Here is a 24,544-nt window from a genome sequence, read left to right as displayed (position 1 = left end):
AGCTGGTGTGCCGTACTGGGACCGGCTTTCCCAGATGGCAATTTAAATCCCCGACAGAGCCTGGCCGCCTCTACCCCAGGGCTCGGGCAGCAGGGCTCAGGCAGGGATTTAAAGGGCTCGGGGCTCCGGCAGCCGCTACCACAGCAGAGTCCCAGGCCCTTTAAAGCTCTGTCAGAGCCCAGAGCCCCGGGGTTAGCAGTGGCAGCCTGGAGCCCCCAGGGCTCCTCAGTGATTTAAAGGGCCCAGGGCTCTGCTGCGGTAGCGGCAGCTGGAGCCTTGGGCCCTTTAAATCACCCCCGAGCCCCAGGGTTCCCAGCCGCCTCTGCAGCTGGTAGCTGGGGGGTGATTTAAAGGGCCCAGGGCTCCCAGAGATTTAAGGTTTTCAAGATCAAGATTTAAAGGGCCCAGAGATTTAAGGCCCTGCCTCTTCCGGCTAAGGCCACACATCTTCCGGTTGAGGCCACGCCCCCCGCAGAGGCCTCTGGCGTACCGGTAAGTCCTTTAAGTTATTTTCACCCCTGAGTATACACCACATATTCCAATTTTGTTGCCTGCATAAAGTGGTGAAAAAATAAAGTTAAAAAGAAGACAAAACAATGTCTTGAGAATTTTTTTTTTTATTTTATTTTTTTTAAAGAGTCTGGTATCTCTGAAAAGTCCCCTCTTGGTAGTCTCTAGCAGCTATAGGTAGCAGCCTGCAGAAATGGCAAGCTACAGTAAACACTTTACTAGGGCTGTCAAGCGATTAAAAAAATTAATTGCGATTAATCGCACTGTTAAACAATAGAAGAATACCATTTATTTAAATATTTTTGAATGTTTTCTACTTTGTCAAATATATTGATTTCAATTACAACACAAAATACAAAGTGTACAGTGTTCACTTTATATTTATTTTTGACTACAAGTATTTGCACTGTAAAAACACAAAAGAAATAGTATTTTTCAATTCACCTAATACAAGTACTGTAATGCAATCTCTTTATCATGAAAATTGAACTTACAAACACAGAATTATGTACAAACAAGTTTGTTTACATTTACAGGAGATAATGCTGCCCATTTCTTGTTTACAATGTCTCCTGAAAGTGAGAACAGGCGTTCTCATGGCACTGATGTAGCCGGCATCGCAAGATAGTTACATGCCAGATGCGCTAAAGATTCATATGTCTCTTCATGCTTCAACCTCCATTACAGGGGACATGCATCCATGCTGATGATGTGTTCTGCTTGATAACAATCCAAAGCAGTGCGGACAGATGCATGTTCATTTTCATTATCTGAATCGGATGCCACCAGCAGGAGGTTGATTTTCTTTATTGGTGGTTCGAGTTCTGTAGTTTCTGCATCAGAGTGTTGCTCGTTTAAGACTTCCAAAAGCATGCTCCACACCCCGCCCCGATCAAATTTGGGAAGGCACTTCAGATTCTTAAATCTTGGGTCGAGTGCTGTAGCTATCTTTAGAAATCTCACATTGGTACTTTCTTTGCATTTTGTCGAGACTGCTATAATACATGAACTATATAGCAGAATGTGGGTAAAACAGAGCAGGGGACATACAATTCTCCCCCAAGGAGTTCAGTCACAAATTTAATTAACGCATTATTTTTTTAAAAGCGTCATCAGCATGGAAGCATGTCTTCTGGAATGATGGCCGAAGCAGGAAGGGGCACATGAATGTTTAGCATATCTGGCATGTAAATATCTTGCAGTGCCAGCTACAAAAGTGCCATGCAAATTCCTGTTCTCACTTTCTGTTGACACTGTAAATAAGAAGAGGGCAGCATTATCTCCTTTAAATGTAAACAAACTTGTTTGTCTTAGCGATTGGCTGAGCAAGAAGTAGAACTGAGTGGACTTGTAGGCTCTGAAGTTTTACATTGTTTTGTTTTTGAGTGCAGTTATGCAACAAAAAAAAATCTACATTTGTAAGTTGCACTTTCACAAAAAAGAGATTGCACTTCAGTACTTGTATGAGGTGAATTGAAAAATACAATTTATTTGATCATTTTTACAGTGCAAATATTTGTAATAAAAAATAATATACACTTTGATTTCAATTACAACATGGAATATAATATATATATGAAAATGTGGAAAAACATGCAACATATTTAATAAATTTCAATTGGTATTCTGTTGTTTAACAGTGAGATTAAAACGGTGATTAATCGTGATTAATTTTTTGGGGTTTATCGCTTGAGTTAACTGCGATTAATCGACAGACCTAATATTTACAAAACCCAACACCATTAGAAATGGTTCCATGGGGTTGTTTTAAAAATTCCAGTGTTTTTTTACTGTAGAGTAGGCATACCCTAAGTACACTTAAATGGTTACTGCAGCTATAGCACTTCAGTATAGACATTTGCTATACTGACAGGAGGAGTTCTCTCATCAGTGTAGGTAAACCACCTCCCCAAGAGGTGGTAGCTAGGTTGTTGAAAGAATTCTTCCATCGATCTAGTGCTGTCTGCACCGGAGGTTCGCTTGGCATACCTACATCTCTCGGGGGTATGGATTTTTCACACCCCTCAGAGACAGAGCTATGTCCTTGTAAGTTTCCAGTGTAGAAAAATTCACATCCCTGAGCAGCATAGTTAAGCCAGCCAACCACTGGTATAGACAATGCTAGGTCAATAGAAAAATTCTTCTGTCAACCTAGCTACTGTCACTTGGGGAGGTGGATTAACTACAGAGACAGGAGAACCTTCTTGTCACTGTAGTAAGGCCAGGTTTACACTAAAAAAGTAAAGTCGATCCACACCCCTGAGTGATGTAGCTAAGCCAACCTAACATCTGGTGTAGACAGCGCTAGGTTAATGGAAGAATTCTTCTGATGACCTAGCTACTGCCTCTTAGGGATGTGGATTAACTACAGCAACAGGAGAATACCTCTCATCACTGTAGTGTCTACACTTCCCACTTAGGCACATTTGAAAACTCCACGTATAGTGCTTATTACCATGAATAGGTCTCAGTGAAGTAAAAGTGACTACTCATTGATGTTTGATAGCAAATCAATGTTTGATAGCAAATGTATCTGGCATGAGGCCCTTAGTTATTAAAATTATTTTCATTTGCATGAGTTTTTATTGGGACTGTAGGTAAAGAAATTCTAGTTGAAGTATATTATTATTAATCTTAAATTGTCTTTTCAATCCAGAAAAATAATTCTGCATTTTGATAGTGGCTTAGAAAAGTGCCAAGTGGCCACAAATGTGGTTATAAAATCCCAGCATGTGAGAGTTAACAGTAACGGCTTCTCTTTTTGCCTGCTTATCTCCCTCATAGTAATCTTGTGGTCAACTTTTGAAGAACTGTGTCCAAAATAAAAATATTTTTGTATTCCTCACAGAAAATCTTGTAGAATAGGGACTAATCTGAAAACTTTCAAAGGAAATAAGTGTAATTGCAGAAATTTACTACTGTTTCCCAGATATAAAAATACATGTTAACTTTCTATTGGTTTTCCATGAAATGCTAAGTTTGTGTCACTTTAAAGCACTTATGGAAATATAAAGCAAAGAACTGGACCTGTGACATGAAATCTTATTTTGCACATGCCACAAGTTAAGTAAACCAGAAAATATTGGCATACATAATATATGGCTCATCACTCATTGCCAATTTCAGTTCATATAAAAATTGGGTAAGTTCCCAAACTGAGAGGTGCTGCAGGTTCTACTATGAGAAAATCTTGTCCTTAATAGTAGGAGCTGAGTTTGGTAGATAGCTGAGCAGGGCCTGCAATAGGGGCATCATAAAAGGGTTGCAGGGAGAATGGATGCATAGCTGGATGCATCTTACTGACGATTTGATAAGGAGCAATGGTACCCTCTGGTCACTACCTGAGAAAGATAACTATGGTGTGCTAACTAGACAGCTGGTGGGCACGGCTTTGGAGACTACTGTCCCTTCACCTCTAAAGGTGGTTTGCTTCTGTGACCTCTAAAAATGACATTGTTTAAGGGCCTGCTCCTCCACCTTTGACGTCAATGGGAGTTTTGCCACTGACTTCAATGGGAAAAGGATGAAGCCCAAAAAGAACTCCCTCTCTGCCCCTGCAGCCAAAATGACACAGTTGGGAAGTGTGCTACTGAAGGATCTCTTTCACCTGGTGAAAAGCAGCCTGTAAAACTTGGCACCCACGTTGTGGCCCCAAGACTCAGAGCTTTACCACAAGGGAGGTCCACAGGGGTTGAGATGGGATGGCAAATGGATCCATGTAGTCATTGAAAATATATTGGGGCAGACACACTAGAAGAACGTATGCAGCATAAATGACAAGCTGCAAGCCTTGTCCTTCAGCTTTTAATTCTCACTCAATTAAGTAGTACATTCTTCTTCTCAATGTGCAAATTTAACCTCCTCATCTTCTCATGCTTCACATATTTTCCTCTTCCTGTTAAGGAAGCTGTGTTTAATGAGGTAGCAGGCAAACCTCACCAATTCAGATTCTCATTTCACGTAAATCCTGAGAAGTCTGGATACTTATCAAAATTTATCCAAGGGTTTCAAAGGGTTTATCCAAGGGTTTCTCTTCTTTCTCTTGTCTCTTAACTCCCTCTCCTCACTGAATCCTTCGCTTCCATGATACCCAACTTTTCCCCGAGAGAATTCTCCACTTACATCCTGTCTCCCAATCACTTGACTCCCAGCTTCCTGTTTCCTTGCAATTCCCAACAGCATCCTCTCCATTCACCACAGCCTCCCATCATCAAGTCTTTTAGAATTAAATTAGAATATCACCATCCAGAGCATTTGAGATCTCTGTGTAGAAGATGGCTCAATGCTTAGGAGGCATTAAAATGGACCTTCTGGATTACAGAATAGGAAGGACTAGAGGGGACAGCCAGATGGGGTAGCTGTAGAGAGGGGTTATGGAGACAGAATGTCTATTAGATAGTTGCAGAGAAACAGAATTTGGGAGCAAAAGGGAAGGGAGTCTTTTATCCTAGTCCATGCTGACAAAATCCTAAAAATTAATCTAGTGTCAGTTAAAAGAATGGCTGAGGTGTGGGCCAATTGTTTTTGCAGAAGTAAGTGGTCTATCTGTAGCTGAATGCAGGTAGGACAATACGTGGTTAACTGCAGACAATAATTGTTTGGATAATTTGCACGTGTATCGAATGCTTTGCACACATGTTTTGGCTATGCCATGTTGTGTCACCCACTTACATATGGACAGTTTGGTTGTGTCTGTATGAATTCTAGCAGACTGGATACTTCAGTCCCAGCCCATCTCTTATTAGAATATCTATCAAGAACTTTCTTAGGTTTTTATAATATCAGGTCAACTTCAGCAACGTGTATCTCCACAGAATAAATAGAAGTACATCAAGAATAAATTTGGCTTGATATTGGGAACTCCTGGAGTTTCCTGTACCCTAAGCAGGAGCAGCAGGCTAGGGGATGATATGGCCCCATGAGACTGAAGTAGAGGTTATTATGTACAGACAGATGCAAAACACATTTTATGACTGGTGCATTATCACTTTCAGATCTCAACAAAAAAACTTCTAAAGATTTTGCTTTGAAAACCTGAGAGGAAATGGATGAAACAGAAGTGACCAAGTCCTAGGACTGTGAATGCAATAAAACCACACCTGAAATGATTTATTGAATGCTATCAAATACCTTCAGATATTTCCCCCCACAAAAGAGCTCCTTAACTGCAGGTTTGGTGGAAGCACAAATGCAATCCAGAGCAGCTTGCTAAGAAACAATTACAGATGGACACAGATGTCAGCACTGAGGGAAAAATAAATCCCAAACAAAAATAAAAATGTAAATAAAAATTCCCCTTATAGAAATATTTGCTATTGAATGTAAGCAAAGAGCTGGTAGGAGGCCTGTGGAAAGGAATACAATCATTCTTATCAGCACTGAGACAAGGTACAGATCCTCTGCTAAAGATTTACAATCCTGCTTCTGCCAGGTTAAAAATCAGTACTGAACTACTCGATGATTTCAGTGAGAGTCATGATAAGGCTGCCTGAGAAGCTGGTTGTTTAACTGAGCCTCATATTAAATACGACCTCCAAGATATTGGAAGAAAGGGAGCTTAGAAATAACAAGAAAAGAATGAGAATCTTTTTGCAAACAGACTGTGTCCATAGGCCTGAAAACACTCTACAATATACGGTAGGAGTTGGAGTGCAGAGGAAAGAAAGACAAAACAGAAACTAACTAGAAGGTGGAGAAGAATGAAATAATGGAAGAAGAAGATCATTTCATTCAGAATTATTTGCTTGTAAAGCTTGGAGCACACTTCAGGTGCTGTAGATGTGGTACAAAGAAGATTAAAACAAATATCACAATGAAACAAACAGCTTGCAAGAGCAAAGTAAATGTAGAGAGATGGACAAAGCTCTGGGAGAAACCCTGCAGAAAGGACAACAGGAATGGATGACTGAAAAGTAGAGACCAGTAGTTATGTGGAGAGGAAAAGGAGACCAAAGCACAATCTAGAGTACCTTTAACCTCGTCCTGACTCCCTCATCCCTCTTTTTGTTACATCCACTTCCTGTGGCTCTTACTTCGTGTATATACAGTGTCCAGCACAAAGGAGCCCCTCATATGCCCCTGATCTGGATGAACATCTGGATCTGAATTTTGCATGTTCAGCCCATTTCTCATACTTTTATCCAACAAACTTTAGAGATCAACTTACCGATGAGGACAGAACTTCCAGGATTTAGCGCCAACCTTGTTCCTGAAGGAGAGGTCAGCACTGAGGGAATATCCGGCCCCGAGATTAAAAGCATTGTTGTCAAGTCTTCTAATTGAAGGAGGGTTTGTGGGGGGTCTGGAAACAGATTGAGAGACTGAGATGACAAAGAACACCATAGCGGATAAGATATTGAGGAAGTTTTAAATCAGCTGTCACATTATTTGCTGTACTGGAACATCAACATTCCAAAGGGGACATACTGGGCAGTATTGGACAGCATTAGAGGTGTGCTTTGCCTGATGTGTCAGGCACATGAGGAGGCAGGGAAGAGGTAATAATTCAGGGTCAGGCACAAGCCCTCAAATGCTAAGAAAATTTGCATTAAGGCTATCACAGCATCCTTACTGTGACTAGCTAGGCACTGCAGCACATTTAGTTCACTAACAGATACAGTCGCTCAGAACAGATGGGAAATTCACACAGCACAGCCAATACAGTATCTAGTCATAGCACACTACTGCTTGAAGTATGCCAGGCCACACTCCAGGACTTTCACTGCTCTGTAGCTGTGTCCACATGGGACTTTACTGAATAGCAAGCTGGTGCAATGTAGATTCACCCGTTGGCTTGCCACCCAGAAACTTGCCACATAGAGAAGTCTCAAATCACAGTGACAATACTAATGGTCTGATCCAATCCCCACTGAAGCCAATGGGAGCCTCTTTATTGACTTCAAAGGACTTTGGATAAGGTCATAATTCAGGATTGTTTTAGCACTGAGCCAAATCTGGAAGGCTACTCAGGCAAAACTCCAAATGCCTAAGAGCCCAAGTTGCAGAGAGTTATTACTGTGAATACAGCTACTCTCAAGTAATACTGAAGTCAATGAGACTCTGTGCAGGAGTAACTGTCTGCGTGAGGATCACTTTTCACAGGATCAGTCCCCAAGGACTGTAGGATTTGGCCCATTATTAATTATAAGATGACAATGATCCAATTTTTGTATTTTGTTTCCTGTTTTCCCCACCACTGTCATTTAAGTGACAGTAAATGTGATAGAGGAGAGAGAAGGTGGATGAGGTGATATCTTTTACTGGACCAACTTCTGTTGGCGAGAGAGACAAACTTTTGAGCTCACACAGGTCTCCTGCTGATAATAGCTCATCTTAATTAATTAGCCTCCTACTCCACCTTTTCATGTTCTCTGTATGTATGTATGTATATATATATCTTCTTACTATATGTTCCATTCTATGCATCCGATGACGTGAACTGTAGCCCATGAAAGCTTATGCTCAAATAAATTGGTTAGTCTCTAAGGTGCCACAAGTACTCTTGTTCTTTTTGCGGATGCAGACTAACGCGGCTGCTACTCTGAAACAGGTCAAGACATAGTTCAATGAAAGATACTACCTCACTCAGCTTCTCTCTCTCTAATATCCTGGGACCAGCATAGCTACAGCAACACTACAAACATTAAACTTGATGTAAGTGAATGGTGGCACCTTCCCATTCAGTTAAACGGGGCTGCAAGTTGAGCCAGGGTTGCTACTGCTATGTGTACTCATTATGACATATATATGGCTCAGGTGTTTCATACTATTTCTTTTTATTAAAATGATTGTGGAAGTGATTTGCCTACAAATGGGTATAAGCTGCCTGGCGAAACAACAGTAACATTGTATCTTTAAAAAAGAAGCCATTTTTCGTGAGCAGGAAAAGGAAGCCATGTGAGAATTATGACCTGTAAGATGAAACTCAGGTTGTTATTTTTTAAAATCTAGGCAGATAATTTTTAGATCAAGTTTCTAGGGTTGATCTGAAGTCACAGGGGACCCATGTGAACATCAAACAGAGGCTTTAGCGCTGTCCATAAGACTGAGAACTTTCACTTTCAAATCTGCCCCAAGAACTGGAGCCTTTGAGGCAGCAGATTCTGCAGGGCCTAGGTTCACCCTGCAAGGTTGAATAGTTGAGATTTAAACAGGCAATATACTAAGCCCTGAAAACAGAGTTCTGTAATGGACGCTTTTTAATGGTGTTGCTGCAATAATATGTACATGGTTACAAAACGTGCACACTTCATTACCCAGCGTACAGTAGCGTTTACATAGTCCTGCCGGATCTTTCATCTCTCAGACAGCAGGAAATGACACAGATGTGTTATTAGGGAGGAAAATCCATCAGCAAGCACAATAAATCAGCCGTGGGTAAAACTTCCATCCATGCTTTGGGCCTGACAATATCTTTCTAAATCACCCAGCTAGACATTCAGCCTGCTACCATGAAACCCAAGACAAAGTAAACTTCACCCTTCAATGAACTGAGTTACTGTTTTGTAAAAGTGCACAGGGTTTATGCATCTGTTAGTGAGGTGTGAAATTGCTCAGTGACACTCAGTGTTTTACCGGGGGGGGGGGGGGGGGGGGGCTGCTTCTCGGAGATGGAGCATTACACAGGATATTGCCTTCATTTCACGGGTGCCATTTTGGGGAATGGTCAGGGAGGGGACTGGTTCTTTCCTTAGCCATAAAATCTGAATGTGTGAAAATTACATATTAAAGTTTTTTTTTTAGCTTATTCTTTTTTTCTCTTCTAACCCACGTACCCTTTCCCCCTCCCCATTCCAATATCTTCTGCCTTCTCCACAAATGAAGACAGTCTTGTTCTTGCTTATGTAGGCTGCTAACACAATTAGAGTTCTTTTTTTCACTGGAACACAAAGCGGTTTATATTACTCTCTCTTCTGTTATGTCCTCTGACTAGCTCCGAAGACAGAGGTCTGTTTAGTGCCTAGGTTTCGTTACTACAGTGACACGTGGGAAATGTCATGAACAAATAGCCCTTCCATAGACAACGTGCATTTCTGTAGCTTACCAAGAATCAGCAGCTGTGTGCTTTCAGTCACCTCTCCACGAAGATTGGCTGCCTTGCAGGAGTATAACCCCTGATCAGACAGAGTTACATTTGCAATCAGCAATGAGCCATCATGCAGATGATAGGCAGGGGCCAGCTTGATCCTATTCCTCAACCAAGTAACTTCTGCTTCAGGTACACCTGGAAAGGCATTAAAAAGAATAGGAGCTGGATGGAGGTTTTACTACTAGGGACAGACAAAACAGTTGGGATAAAATAATAATCAAAACAAGCCTTTAACCAAACTTCTAGCCCAAGGGTTTTTGAGGTTCAAAAGAGTTTGGTCAACTCTTTCAATACATTAAAATATATATTAAAGATAAAATAAATGCCTTTGGATTTCCTGGATCCACTCTGGCCTGGAAACAGAAGGGCCACGCTTTTCTGAGGGAGGCTTTTCTAGCAGGATTTGTGTTCTGACTATAAGCAGGCAGCACCACTGGAAATCCTAAGAGAAAGCTGGTTCTTATGAGATTTTCAGTCCAATTTAGCAGAGGGAAACGACACCTTTTTCTATAGCTTCTTCTCATGTCATGATCTAACACAGGGGCAGCATACAAGGAACAGAACACTCTCCTCTGCAGCACCAGGATGGAGGTACCATCACCTGCATAGGACTGTCTCACCTTCATTGACTGTTCTCTATGTAACATCACTGAAGAATGTTCTGCATTTTACAATGCTGTGCAGATAAACAGGGAAGATACACATCAGGATAAGCAGTTGATTTAGTGGAGCTACTTCTGGCTAGAGAATTTTTCAGATTTCCACGCCTATGGTTCAAATTTCAATAACTCCTTCAACTTCCAATTTGCTGTCTGATCCCAAGGTTCTTATACTTTTTTCACAGTGCGAAGCGCACATGAAAATGGCAACTGTCTTGTGGGCCACCCTCCCAATCACGATCATATAACATTCTTGTGGCAATCGCTTACAGAACAAAGTAATATTTAGGAACATGCAGAATGTATTTTTACTGTCTTTTAAGATGATTTAGAAGCTGAGAACACGGAACAGGAGACAGTACCATGTGATGAGCCAGCTGTTCATGGGCCACTAACAAGTGCTCTACAGACCATGAGTGGTCAATAGATGACATTTTGTGAACCTTGTGGTCTAATCCTTTGATATAGGCTGAGGAGACTCTTCCTTGGAGCTGTTACCCCAACAGGAATTTGAATGAATGAATGTTTATCTGTGACTATATGTTCAGAAAGGTAGATCTTCCCAACAAACTAATGGTTTGCGGCAGTTGGGAGGGTGCTGTACGTTCTGTGGTAAGAAGTCTATTAGACTGGAAGAGGTCAGTTATTTCTGGAGAGTATTAAGATACAAAGTGACCTTTTGAAATCCCCCAGACCTGCTGCAATTGACTATTAATGTGTGACCCTACCTTCCACTTCACTCCAAGTCAACTGGCAAGGACAGGGTACAAGAATTTAAATAAGGTTCGAAGTCTGCCTGTCAGTTATCCCAGTTTGTAAGACAGACAGGCTCCACCTCTGATCTCTGTACTCTTTCACATAACAAGGATACTTCTGTCTTCACTGGGTGGCTCAGGGGATAGAGACTTTTGCCTCTAAACCAGTGGTTTAAAGCCACCCCAGCTCAGGTAATTCCTTGCCATCGGACAGCTGTTCAGTAGCGTAGGCGGAAGGAACTGGTGGTCTTGATACAACCCTTGTGGTAATGTGCCCACATCATGAAAACCATCACACAATTGGCAATTTTGTTGTCAGTCACAGCAGAAAGACAAGGACCCGGGGGCACAGAGAATGAACACATCTCTAGGGACTAGACAGGCACTGTGTGAAGTCTCAATGACTAACTGATTCTAAATGATTCGTGGGGCCAATAAGCAACATACAGTGCTAAGCAGCCAGAGCTTGAAAGAGAACAGCTTGCCCACTTCTGCAGCATCAGGGTGCTCTGCCTGTCTTCATCCCCGCTGCACCACCAGCTGACTTTGCCAGCATTTGGCACTTGCCTTCAGTGCCACCCCAATTTCGGCACAATCTATTCTATAATAGGTATTTCTGCTTTCTAGTCTAATACAGTAGCTGCACTACTTCAGGATGCTTACATTGAATCACATCTTCATGTTACAAACACTGCAACCCCAATCATTCAAAAATCATGAGCCAGGCTTCAAAAAAACAACCCCCCCGCCGCCCCCAGGAGATTTAAAAAAAATAAGGTTGGAGCTCTTTTTCTTTGCTTTCTGAGCCTTTTGGGTGCACGTGGTCACATTTTCAAACTTTTATCTGCAACTATGAGGTTAGAAATTTGCCTTTTTTTTGTTAATGAAAGTGAGATCTCCCATAATCACATGACCCCAGGAGCTGGGACTTTAAGAAAAATATCAGCTATGGCAATGCTTGTGATCACGACAGTTGACAACTGTGTTACGCTAATTCACTTCTTTGCAGATGATTGCATGGCTGTTCAGATGGGCCAAATCCTGAAAGGCTTACCCAGCTCTTACTCTGGTAAAACTCTCATTCATGTCAAAGAGAATTTTACTTGAATAAGTACCACCAAGGATTGCAGGATCTGGTCTGTAACCCAACTGTACAATCTGCAGCTACCTTTGCGACAGAACAGATAACTTTGTACATCCAGAGTCCAGAACATCTATAAACGTCCCTCTCTGACCACCTGTACAGAAAAGTCACTCGTCCTTTCTTCTTTAATCTAAAGCTTTCAAGTTAAACATAAATGTATTGAAACCAAATGTTATAGCTGCACAGAGAAAATTGGATGGGGGAGGATGAGAAGAAATGTACCTCTCAATGAGCAGCAACTTTGTTTTTGTGTATCCTTCTGACATGAGTGGCTTACACAGTTTACACTAAGGAAACAGGTAATGAAACCAAGGTTACAGCAAGCTGGCAAACACTTCAAAAACTGAAATATAAAGATGCAGGTGCAAACGTGTGCAAAGCCACTCTTCCAAAGCCTCACCACAAGGGGGAGCAAGAGCATTTCAGTCAGCCCCAGCTCTATGTTTTGTCATGCAGTTGTTGTCCAGAGGAAACGTAGCCTAAATAATAATGTCCAATATAGGAGAGAATGCAGTTTAAAGAAAATAATAATAGAAAATGAATGGCTGAGAGAAGGGAACTGAAACCAAGTCTCCAGCATGAAGCCATAGTACAATATTTTTCATAAATGTGAAGGAAAGAGCAGCCTAAAATTAAAGTTTCAGGGTCAGATCCTCAGCTGGTGAAAGCTCGCATCATTAATTTGGTTTCATTGGAACTACATCACTTTACACCAGTTGAGGATCTGGCCCTAAGCCATTTAAATTCCCCTTTGGAAGTAAGATTCTTTTGTCTTTGTGAACTTTTCTTTTGTTGAGCCTACTGGGCATTGAATGATGGTGTTTACCCCGGCAAGCCAATACTTGCTAATAGTATTTGTGCCCCCTGAAGACTTTCCCTTTTCTCCATTCTTCTTCAATAGCAGACATCAACAACTTTATTCCTCTGCCTTTCACTGGACTTAGTTTATCCCTCACACAAAAGGCTGACTGCTATAAGTGACAAGCAGTGTGCTAATTCCCCTGCTCCTTTAGCTATATGATGTACATATTCTGTTAAAGGCAGCAGAGCAATTTGGAGATCTTACAACAAAAACTAGTTTCCAGAGCTGTGATGTTCTGAAATAGTGATACTTTTACGGACGGTGCTGTAGTCTGATGCAGGTGATAATGAGCAACCAAGGCTTAAAGAGAAAGCCAGGAGCCCAAAAGAAAACTCCTGCATTTGAACGAACCACAGAGGGAAGAAACAGGGAAGAGTTGGAGGAATGAAAAACATAAAATACAAGGAAAAGAGAGAGTTTGCAAAAAATATTAAGTTGCCCCTTCTAATTTGTCCCTAGTCAGTAGTGACCAACACCAGATTTTTAAAACCGACCTCAACATTATTTCCAATTGTAACTTCGACCATTTTGATATCTAAGGACCTGCCATGCAGATTCAGTGAGGGTATTTGAATTTAGGACCTGAGCTGATGCCAATTGTAATGGAAAGACTTCTATTGACATCTATATGACCTAAATTGCACCCAGTAGTCATTATGTGAGTACAACCGAGCCCACAGACATTGAATCTTCAGACACAAAAAGGGTGCTCGAGTTACAGACGGGCTGCAGATTGCTTCTGAAAAGGCACTGCCACCTGCAGGCTGCCTCGCAGGCTAATGGAGAGGAGTTGTTTCTCTTTGGCCTGGTCCACATGAGAAAATTAGGTCAGCATAACTGCATCACTCAGGGGTGTGAAAAATCCATATCCCTGTGTGGTGACTTAAGGCCCTTGTTGATAGAAAAGGAAATTATTCAGCTTGTGCGTAATGATTGTGCTTCTAGATGTGTCCCCTCTATAGTGCTCCACTGTAGGTGTATGTGTGTCCCTGCGCTTCTGATCGGAGATGTTTGGTAGCAGTATCTGTTCAGCCCACCCATGTGCTCTCCCCTCCTCATGCTCTATCACAAGGCCAATTAGTGCTGCATGGGCGAATCCCCTTCAGTTCCTTCTCTACCGCAGAGTCCTTATCAAGAACTCCGAAGTAGAGGGGAGGAGGGTGGGTTGTGGAGCACCCATCGGACACACATCTTGAAGAACCATCATTACTGCACAAGGTGAGTAACTTCCTCTTCTTCTTTGAGTAGTGTCCCTACAGGTTCTCCACTGTAAGTGACTCCCGAGCAGTATCCCTAATGGGAGGTTGGGGCTTTGGAGTCCAGTCTGTTATAGATGATAATACGGTACAGCCAAAGCTATCATTGGAAGCAGAGTCTCCAGGAATCGTATAGTGTTCCGAGAAGGTATGTACAGATGCCCAGGTGGCTACTCTGCAGATTTCCGAGAGAGGGACTGTCATAAACATACAGCTAAGGGTAGCATAAAATCCCTCCTTTACCTGTAAGGGGTTAAGAAGCTCAAATAACCTGGTTTGCATCTGTCCAAAAGGATCAATAAGGGAAGAAGATCCTTTCAAATCTGTGGGGGGAGGTTTTGTTTGTGCTCTCTCGGGAAATAGAGAGGGACAGGGCAGGAAAAAAACCTCTCCTAAAACCCTACCTGAAATAAGCATCTAAGATTACAAAAATTGTAAGTAAAGCAAGGAAATGGGTTAGATTATCTTTTGTTTTAGCTTGTGAATTTTCCTTATGCTAAGAGGGAGGTTTATCTCTGTTTTTTTGTAACCTTAAAGTTTTGCCTAGAGGGGAATCCTCTGTGTTTTAAATCTTATTACCCTGTAAAATAACCTTCCATCCTGATTTTACACAGGTACTTCTTTTACTTTTTTCTTTATAATAAAGTTCAGCTTTTAATAACCTGATTGGTTTTTAGTGTCCTAAAAACCCAAGGGTCTGGTCTGTGCTCACCTGGTTTACCTATTTGGTTGGTATATTATTCTTAAGCCTCCCCAGAAAAAGGCGTGAAGGGGCCTGGGGGGATATTTTGGGGAAACAGGAACTCCAAGTGGTCCTTTTCCTGAATCTTTGTCTAACTCACTTGGTGGTGGCAGCAATACTGACCAAGGACAACGAAGAATTTGTGCCTTGAGGAAGTTTTTAAGCTAAGCTGGTAGAAATAAGCTTAGGGGGTCTTTCATGTGGGTCCCCTAATCTGCACCCCAGAGTTCAGAGTGGGGAGGGAACCTTGACAGGGACATTCTTGAGGAAGGCGACAGAGGAGGAAAGTGACCTTGTGGGGTGTGTGCAAATTCCAGTGGAGGTACTATATTGTGCACATGCTAGCAGAGCTTAATACAGTTCGAGACCCACTTTGAGAGCTTCTGGGCCAATACTGCTATGCCTTTAGACCAGAGGTGGGAAAACTATGGCCCGTGGGCCACATCCGTCCTGCCCGACCCTTGAGCTCTTGGCCGGGGAGGCTATCCCCCGGCCCCTGGGCCGCCAGTGGTCTGGGTGGGAGTGGTCAGGGGAGGTGGAACGGGGGCGGAGTTGGACAGGCTTGGGAGTCCCGGGGGGCCTGTCAGGGGGCAGGGGTGTGGATAGGGGTAGGGGTGGTTGGATAGGGGGTGGAGTCCTGGGGTGTGCTTAGGGGCGGGGGGTCCCGGGAGGGGCCGGTCAGGGGACAAGGAGCAGGGATGGTTGGATGGGTCAGGAGTTCTGAGGAGGGCAGTCAGGGGGCAGATAGGGGGTGGGAGCTGGGCTGTTTGGGGAGGCACAGCCTTCCCTACCTGGCCCTCCATACAGTTTTGGAATCCTGGTGTGGCCCTCAGGCCAAAAAGTTTGCCCACCCCTGCTTTAGATCTTTCCACAATGGAAAGGAAGAGCTTGGGAGATTTGCCAGAAGTCTTCATCCTGTCCAGGTAGAAGGCCAGGGCTCTCCTTAAGTCTAGCATGTGCAGCATGGCCTCTGTTATCACAGGGAGGCTTGGGACAAAAGGTTGGGAGGTGAATCAGTTGGTTCATGTGAAAAGATGAGGACACCTTGGGAATAAAGTTTGGGTGTGGCCTCAGAGTAACCTTGTTGTGAAAGAATACTGTAAAGGGGGTGTGCTATTTCCTCTATTCTCCTCACTAAGGTAATGGCCACGAGAAATGCTGTCTTCATTGATAGGTGTGTAAGCGAACAAGTGGCCATAGGTTCGAAGGATTGTCTAGTCATGCTCTTTAAAACTAGATTCAGGTCCCATGCTGGAGTGGGGCATCTGGGCTGGGGAAACTGGTTTGTTATGCCCTTGAGGAATCTCTTTGTAGCTGGGTATGAGAAAACTGAGTATCCCTCTACTTGTTGATGGAAAGCTGCTATGGCCGCCAGGTGTACATTGAGTGAATGAAGGGATAGGCCTGACTTCTTGAGAGCCAGTATGTAATCTAACACCACGGGGAGAGTAGCAGATGTTGGCATAATTTGCCTGGAGTCGCACCAAACCTGAAACCTGGTCTACTTTTGTAGGTAAGTATGACAGGTAGCTGATTTCCTGTTGTGTAGTAGTAACACTTCCTGTACCTCCTTGGAGCAGGAGCTCTCTATGTGTTGGAACCATGAAGGAGCCATAGCCTTAAGCCAGAGTATCTGCAGGTTGGGATGGAGAGTGTGTCCTTCGTTCTATGAGAGGAGGTAAGGCGTGGGTTGAAGAAAGATCAGTGGACATGTGAACACGTCGCCAGCTGTACCATGTCTGTCTCGGCCAGGTGGGAGCAATCAGTATAACATTTGCTTTTTCTCTTTTTATTTTCAACAGGACCTGCAACCACAGAGGGGGCAGGGGAAAGGTGTAAAGAAGGCCTTTGTCCCATGAAAAGAAGGAGAGCGTCCCCTACTGAGTGCTGTCTAAGCCCAGCCCTGGAGCAGTAGTGTGGGAATTTCCTGTTCAGGTAAGTAATAAACAAATTTATTGTTGATGTCTCCTATTGACAGAATAAGCTGGGTTCAGCTCCCACTTGTAATTGTGTAAGAACTTGCGACTGAGACTCTCTGCTATTGTATTCTGCACTCCTGGCAGGTAGACTGCTGATATTAGAACATTATGGCAAATGCACCAGTTCCAGAGCTTTAGTGTTTCTGTGCAGATGGAGGATGATCTGGCATCTCCCAGACAATTTATGCGATGTTGTCTGTCATGACCTGTGTGTGTGTGTGTACCTCTGATCAGTGGGAGAAAGTGAGCACAAGTATTCCTGACTGCCCTGAGTTCGAGGAGATTGCTGTGGAGAATCACTTCCATGGGCAACCATCTGTCCTGAGTTGTGAGGCTGTTGAGGTATGCTCGAAATTGTTCCCATTGTGATTCTGGAAGACAGTCAATAAGGGTGTTTAATTTGTGTGACGGGGCAAGGCCAGATGGCTATAGAAAAGTAGTGGGAGATAGATATATTAGCTCCAAGCTAAACAAGCCCTCATTGATGGGGAGGGCTATCCTGGAGGAGAATGATGTATGTGGAATATCCAGAAGCTTATGGTGAGTGTTTTTTACCTCCTTGAGAGGTATTTGTAAGGTATCTGCCACCTTCTTAGTCAGATCTTGTAAGAATTTAAAATCATCTGCCACAGACGGTGGCTCATCTGGAGAGGAGGAAGAGATGTTAGTAAGTGGTGTAATCTCCTCTTCTAGTCTGACCTCCTGCTCCTCCAAGATCTCCTGAGGAGGTTCTGAGGCTCTAGAGATGGTGGCTGAGTGGGAATTGCTCACAGTCTTTCGGTTGGTCACGCTAGATGCCAGGGAAGCATGATGACTATAGGCTACCCACAGATCCCAATAGGGCTACTGGGGCAGTGGAAAAGGCATGGGTGGTTGAGCCCATGCTTGGTCATACTACAAGGGTTGTCCATACTCAGGCTATGAGTGGGCAGGCCCGGGTTGATAGTGGGCGGAAGCATGATGGGAGTGGCGGGAGTGGACCGTCTCCTGGTCACTATCCGACTCTCCACTGGAAAACAATGAAGCTGATATGGAGAGTGGAGGTGCAAGACTTGGTGCTCGTGGTGATTCCTGGACTCAAGATGCGCACGGTACCGGGAACCAGGTACCAATTAGAGGAGACACTAGTACCTCAGACAACGTGAGGTCCTTAGAGAAACTAAATTGCTGCAGTAGTTGGCACCATCAGTGGTTGCTGGTACTGAGTCGGCAGAACCGAGGGAGCCGGCAATCTTGTTCGCATGAAGCAGTCCAGTGATGTTTGTCTCGCAGTTGTCAGTACTGAGAATGTCCATACCAATGCCATCTGCCCGAAAGTGGTACGGTTTCCACTTCAGGCCCTGACCGGTGGTACCGCTGCTTTGGTGCCTGTGCCCATAGGGTCTTTAGGCACACAAGCAGTATCTGTTTCACTGGTCTTGGAGGTAGAAGGCTGCGGAGAAGATTCATGTTGCCTGGGAGTCTCTGGGCATGGGACAGTTGCAGGCTGAAGAGCTCCCTCCACGAGGAGCAGCTTTAGTTTCAGAGAAAAAACGAAAGCAAGCCCCCTGAGATTAAGAAGAAAAATACTAAAACAAGCTAGGAACGAATTCCTAAAGAAGTAAGGTATCTGTGAGTGGACTGCTAATTGCTCTATGTCTAGCCAGCAGCGGTTGAGAAGGAACTAAGGGTGGTTCGCCTGTGCAGTGCTAATTAGCCTCGAGGCAGAGCATGAGGAGGGGAGAGATCATGTGTGGGCCAAATGGACACTGCTACCAAAGATCTCCGATCAGAAACGCAGGGATGCACATACACCTACAGTGGAAAACCCCCAGGGACACTATTCGAAGAAGAATTCTTTGTCAACCTAGCTGTCAGAGAGATAGATTACCAACACTGATGAGTTCTCCTGTTGTAAGGTAGCACTCCAAGTATAGATAAGCTCTTAGGCTCAGTACCAGAGGGATCCTGGGATTGGTCACAATCACTTACCAAGTCTTCAAACACACCTTGGCCTCTCTAGACTAGGTGCAAAGTCCCATTAGTTAAAATGTGTTTTTCCAATATGATGTATAGTCCCAGTGGGGCCAACCCACAGCAGCGTCCTGGAGAAATGAGAGCAGAACTGGGTCCCACAGCTGCACATGCCTTGGGCCACATTCATCCTTGGTGTAACTCAGTCAAGGTATATCAAGCAGGAAGTTAGCCTCTTTTAAAAACTACTATAATTTTTAACTACTTTTAAAAATATCTATAATTCATTTCAGACCACAGAATTTGTCAGCATTTATGCCTCCTAAAAGAAATTAAAGAGCTATATAAAAACAGTTCCCCAGGCTCTAGTAATGGTCCTTTTCATTATCTCTTATTTTCGAAGAAACCACGCTTATCAGCACCTGTCAGCAACCAGCCCCTATTCCTGTCTCCTGGCTGCAGCAGCTATAGCAAATGTCATAATTAAGCCTTGCAGCTAATATTTCTTTTCTGTGTATGTTCGTTCTGCTGCCCTGCAGACTTTTGTTAAAAGCATTTCTCTTCATGAGCCAGAGCTGCAAGTTGCGGCCCGTTAAAGCCCTCCATCACGGACAATTCAGAGCAGTGCCATCTGCACAAAGCTTCTAAGGATGAGGTGAGCTGGGCTTTCAGTTCAAAGGAGAAAATGGCTCCACGGCTGCTTTTTGGAGCAATTCTCCAATTGTTGTGCTACTGGCTGTGGTGCACCCCTGAGATTCATAGAGAAAAGAAATAAGGTTTTACAAACTCTGGAAAGTTTCTGCCTATAGAGTTTCCTGACATTGGCTCTGAAAATATCACTTTGACCTCTGATGCTCTCCTCTTACCTCCAATATTCTGCTTCCTTTCCCTCAGTGTCTATAACAGGCTGTAGGATCAAGTACTCTATATGAATTTAGTAGCACTTTCCAACCATTCCTTTGCCTCTAGCACGTTGAACAAGATGTTCTGAAGAGCTGCTCATGACACCTGGGGAACTGTGATATTACATTCTGCCATCAGGTTTGTCTACACTGGGAAAATTCATTGGGTTATAATACATTTTCTAACCAACACGTCACACGTGATTTTCTCCTTAGAGTGGACAAGGGCAGTTGTGTTAAACCACAATCAGATAACATAATCCTTATCCACACTAAAGGCAAAATTGTATTTCATGTCATGATAGTTTGCTGACAAGTTTTCTAAGATGGTGCCTTTTCCCACAATAGACAAGGCAGCAGACAGAAATCATTTTGTTTCTATGGCCATGTCTAAACTACAAAGTTAAGTTGATTTTATGTAAGTTGACATTGAGACCCCGATTTAAGCAAGTCGATCTTGTGTGTCCCCACTGTGCTCATTGTGTTGGTGGAGTGCATCCTCACTAGGAGGGCTTGCATTGATGCACGGAGCACTGCACTATGGGTAGCTATCCCACAGTGTATGTAGCCGAGTAGAATTTTGGCCTGGGCTTGCAATGCCTTATGGGACCAAAACATTTGCGTGGGTGGTTATGGGAACATGGCATTAGCCTCCCATGATGCACTTACCTCCCTCCCTCCCTGAAATCAATGGCAAACAAACCAAGCCTTTTTCGCACCTATTTTCATAAGTCTGGGTTACCCGTGAAGACACCATAGCACAATAAGCCCGGGCCATCCTCAGCTGTACACTTCGCCGCCAACTGGTTCTGTGAAGGGGTAGACTCCAGGGTTAAAAATAGTTCTTGGCTGTTGGGGAGAATGGATCCTCCGCTTGCCTGTCTCACATTCTCCTCCTCCTCCTCGTTGTTGCTCGAGGTCGCCCGGTATTCCTGGGAGGTATCCACAGAGTGTTTTGGGGTAGTGGTGGGGTCACCAACGAGAATCGCATGCAGCTCCTCATAAAAGCGGCACGTCTGTGGGGCAGAACCAGAACGACTGTTCACCTTCCTTGTCTTCTGGTACGCTTGCCGAAGCTCCTTTATTTTCACGCGGCACTGCTGCGTGTCCCTGGTGTAGCCCTCCTCCCCCATGCCCCGCATGTTTTTGGCATAGATGTCAGCATATCTTCTGCTGGATCGGAGCTCTGCCTGCACAGATCTTGTCCCCACACAGCAATAAGATCAATCATCTCCCGTGTACTCCATGCTGGAGCCTGTTTGTGGCCTTGAGTCTCCATGATCAGCTGTGCTGGAAAGCTCTCCACGCTGATCAAACAGGAAATGTGTCCTTGGAAGTAAAAGATACTGTGCCAACTTTGCGCTGCCACATCCTCCTCCCTGGCAGCATCTCCACCAGTGTAGATTTGGTTTATGCTGGTGGAATCCAGTGTTAACTCAGGGTGAATTTGGCCACAGTTCCTTAACAGTATTCACCATCTGAATCAACGGCATTTCCCAGGTGCTGCTGCAAAAAGCCCAGCATCCAAAAAAGGGAAAGCTATATGTCCATATTTAATTTGCTCTCTTTTATATTCCATCAATGCTGGTAGCCATGAAGGTGCTTTGGGAAAGTTAACAGAACCTTCCTTCTTCCCTTCCTTAGAAGGCACTGGGAATCAGTCTGATTGCAAGGGACTTTGGCATGAGAATGCTGCAGAATTACTGAGTTTAATCCTCCTTGAGCTGCCAGGAAGAGTAATAGTGTAATTTTCTTTTGTTAATCCCAGAGACAGTAATTAAATTATCTGGGATCCCATCTGAGTGTTGTACTCCACATGCCATTTGGACTGTCTTTATCCCCGCTGACCAGTACCACATGTACCTTATTAATTTAAAGAGATGACAACGCAGTGCAAAGATGCGTCATGCACTCGTTACAGTCAGGAATTTTGGGGGAGGGGACTGGAAGGTGGGGTGGAAGAAGGAAAGTTCACACAGACTATATTGTGGAGAGACATGCTGTTTCTCCATAGTTAAGGTTGAAACAAATCTCCTGTCAGAAGGCAGATTTCCCTCCTCCTCCTGCTCCAATTTAGTCAAAAAGGAAGGAAACAATCAAACTTGGTACTTATCTTCCATGGCCACAACATAAACATTTCCTACCAACTTTGGTGTAGGTCAGAAAACTGGAGTTTGTGTTAGTAGAGCAGATCCTCCACCCCCATTCCAGCTGCTCTGCACTGTGAATACTTTTCCAGGTATCCCTTACACAAAGAAGTCCCAGCATGGTTATACCACCTCTGCGCCACCCACTTCTGATCTCCCGGGTGTAGGGAGCATACTGCGGACTGGAGGGGGTATGGCCAAAGCACCCTGGATGTCAGAGGGGGCTGTTACTGTCAGCATAGTTCACTGATCACTCTATATCTGTCCTATCAGTCCTCATCCTCAAAGGAAACCTGCACAACACATTTACAAAGATGAGCCCAGGAGCTTAAATTCATAACTTTGCTAGACACAAAATTCATGGTCTTAATAAAGATACTGGATTTATGGCTTATCACAACAAGCTAACCCACTAAACGCCCATTTTGTCTTATGACTACAAGGGTGTTAACAGGTCACTTTCACCTTGAATGGTCCCTTATAATATGTGCTAACTACTTATGCTGAACGATCTGTCCCGTATTTAACTGTGACACTCTGGGAAAGGTATTCAGAGGGTATGTCTATACTGCAATTAGACACCTGCGGCTGGCTCGTGCCAGTTGACTCGGGTTCGCCGGGCTCGGGCTAAGGGGCTATTTAACTGTGGTGTAGATGTTCGGGCTCGGACTGAAGCAGGGACTCTAGCTCCATGGGATGCCCAGGGTCCCAACACTTGGGCTACAGCTTGAGCCCAAATGTCTATGCCACAATTAAACAGCCCCTTAGCCTGAGCCCCGCAAGCCCAAGTCAGCTGGCACAGGCCAGCCACAGGTGTCTAATTGCAGGATAGACATACCCTCTGAATACCTTTCCCAGACCTGAGGAATGGCTCTTTGTATCTCAAAAGCTTGTCTTTCTCACCAACAAAAGTTGATTCAATAAAAGATATTACCTCACCTACCTTGCCAGCATAATTTAGAGTAGTTTTTAGCAGCTCAGTGGGTCCAAAGAATCTGGCCCATTGTGTCTGATATTGTAAAGTCCCCTCTTTAAAAATGATTCCAATGTCTTATTGGCTGCTTCTCTTTCACTTATTCCTTCAACTACATGCTCCATAATCATCCTGTTTTCTCTGTCTCCGTAAGAAATGGGGCATTTCACTGTCCTCTCTCTCCCCAATTTATTGAATACCTGTTGTACTATTCCCATCTGTTATGAAGTAGAGACAGCACTCAACATGCCTTATGAAACATAATTTTATGTGCCCATTTGCATACTTTGCTACTCTGGACAGGTATTTTTCTATATACAAGAATAACTGCAGTGTATAATTAAAATCAATGACCAATTCAACAGGGAACCCATGCACTTGTATACTTAAATGAAAAAAAAAAAAAGAGGTCACTTCTACACAAGGTAGAATAAAAAATGTGTAAGGCATATCAGCTCTCATGCTTCATGATAGAATTCAGCCACTACCTGTCTGAGGTTAGTAGTAAAATTCCCAAATAGGCATAGAATCACAGAAATGCAGGGCTGGGAAGGATCTCAGGAGAACATCTGGTCCAGCCTCCTGTGCTGAGGCAGGGCCAAGAAAATCTAGACCATCCCTGTCAGGCGCTCGTCTAAAATGTTCTTAAAAACCTCCAGCAATGGGGATTCCACCATCTCCCTTGGAAGCCTATTCCAGTGCTCAACTATCCTTATAGCTAGAAAGTTTTTTCCTAATATCTTACCTAAAACTCCCTTGCTGCAGATTAAGCCTGTTGCTACTTCTCCTATCTTCAGTGGATGTGGAGAACAATTGATCTCCATCCTCTTTATAACAATCCTTAAAATATTTAAAGAACTGTTATCAGGTCCCCCACCATCCCCAGTCTTCTTTTCTCAAGACTAAATATACCCAGTTTTTTCAACTTTTCCTCATTGGACAGGTTTTATAAGCCTTTTATCATTTTTGTTGCTCTCCCCTGGACTGTCTCCAATTTGTCCACATCTTTCTTAAAGTGTGCTACCCAGAACTGGACACCGTACTCCAGTCTGAAGTCTTACCACTTCCAAGAATAGCAAGACAACTACCTTCCATGTCTTACATATGATACTCTTGTTAATACACCCAAAAATGATATTATCCTTTTTCACAACTACATTAATTTGTGATCCTCCATAACCCCAGATCCTTTTCAGCAGTACTATTGCCTAGCCAGTTAATCCCATTTTGTAGTTGTGCATTTGATTTTTCCTTCCCAAGTGTAATAATTTGAACTTGTCTTTATTAAATTTCATCTTGTTGATTTCAGACCAGTTCTGTGATTTATTAAGATCACTTTGAATTCTAATAATATCCTCCAAAGTGCTAGCAATCCTTCCCAGCATGGTGTCACCTGCAAATTTTATAAACATACTCTCCACTCCATTATCCAAGTCATTAATGAAAATATTGAATAGTTCCAGGATGCCCACCAATTCTCCATTACGGGGATTTTATACTTTCATCTGAAATAGTTGTTATTGACCTCTACTGGAGACAGAATACCAGGGTATATGGGCCACTGATCTGGCATG

General features: G+C 43.5%; 1 protein-coding gene across 7 annotated transcripts in view; it reads right to left on the bottom strand.

Annotated features, from left to right (window-relative positions):
• Positions 1 to 24,544, bottom strand: part of ADAMTSL1 (ADAMTS like 1) — a 674,175-nt gene that overhangs the window by 41,122 nt on the left and 608,509 nt on the right. For all 7 annotated transcript variants that reach the window (XM_043546994.1, XM_043546995.1, XM_043546996.1 and 4 more), the window contains 2 exons: positions 9,554 to 9,733; positions 6,677 to 6,811 (listed from right to left, as the gene is read on the bottom strand). In XM_043546994.1, the coding sequence (XP_043402929.1) occupies positions 6,677 to 6,811; positions 9,554 to 9,733 (315 nt within the window). The remainder of the gene's footprint in view (positions 1 to 6,676; positions 6,812 to 9,553; positions 9,734 to 24,544) is intronic.

Source organism: Chelonia mydas, chromosome 5 (genome assembly GCF_015237465.2).
Source record: "Chelonia mydas isolate rCheMyd1 chromosome 5, rCheMyd1.pri.v2, whole genome shotgun sequence".
NCBI classification, from domain to species: domain Eukaryota; kingdom Metazoa; phylum Chordata; order Testudines; family Cheloniidae; genus Chelonia; species Chelonia mydas.
The sequence above is the reverse complement of the archived record's forward strand: the minus strand, read 5'-3'. Positions and strand labels throughout refer to the sequence as shown.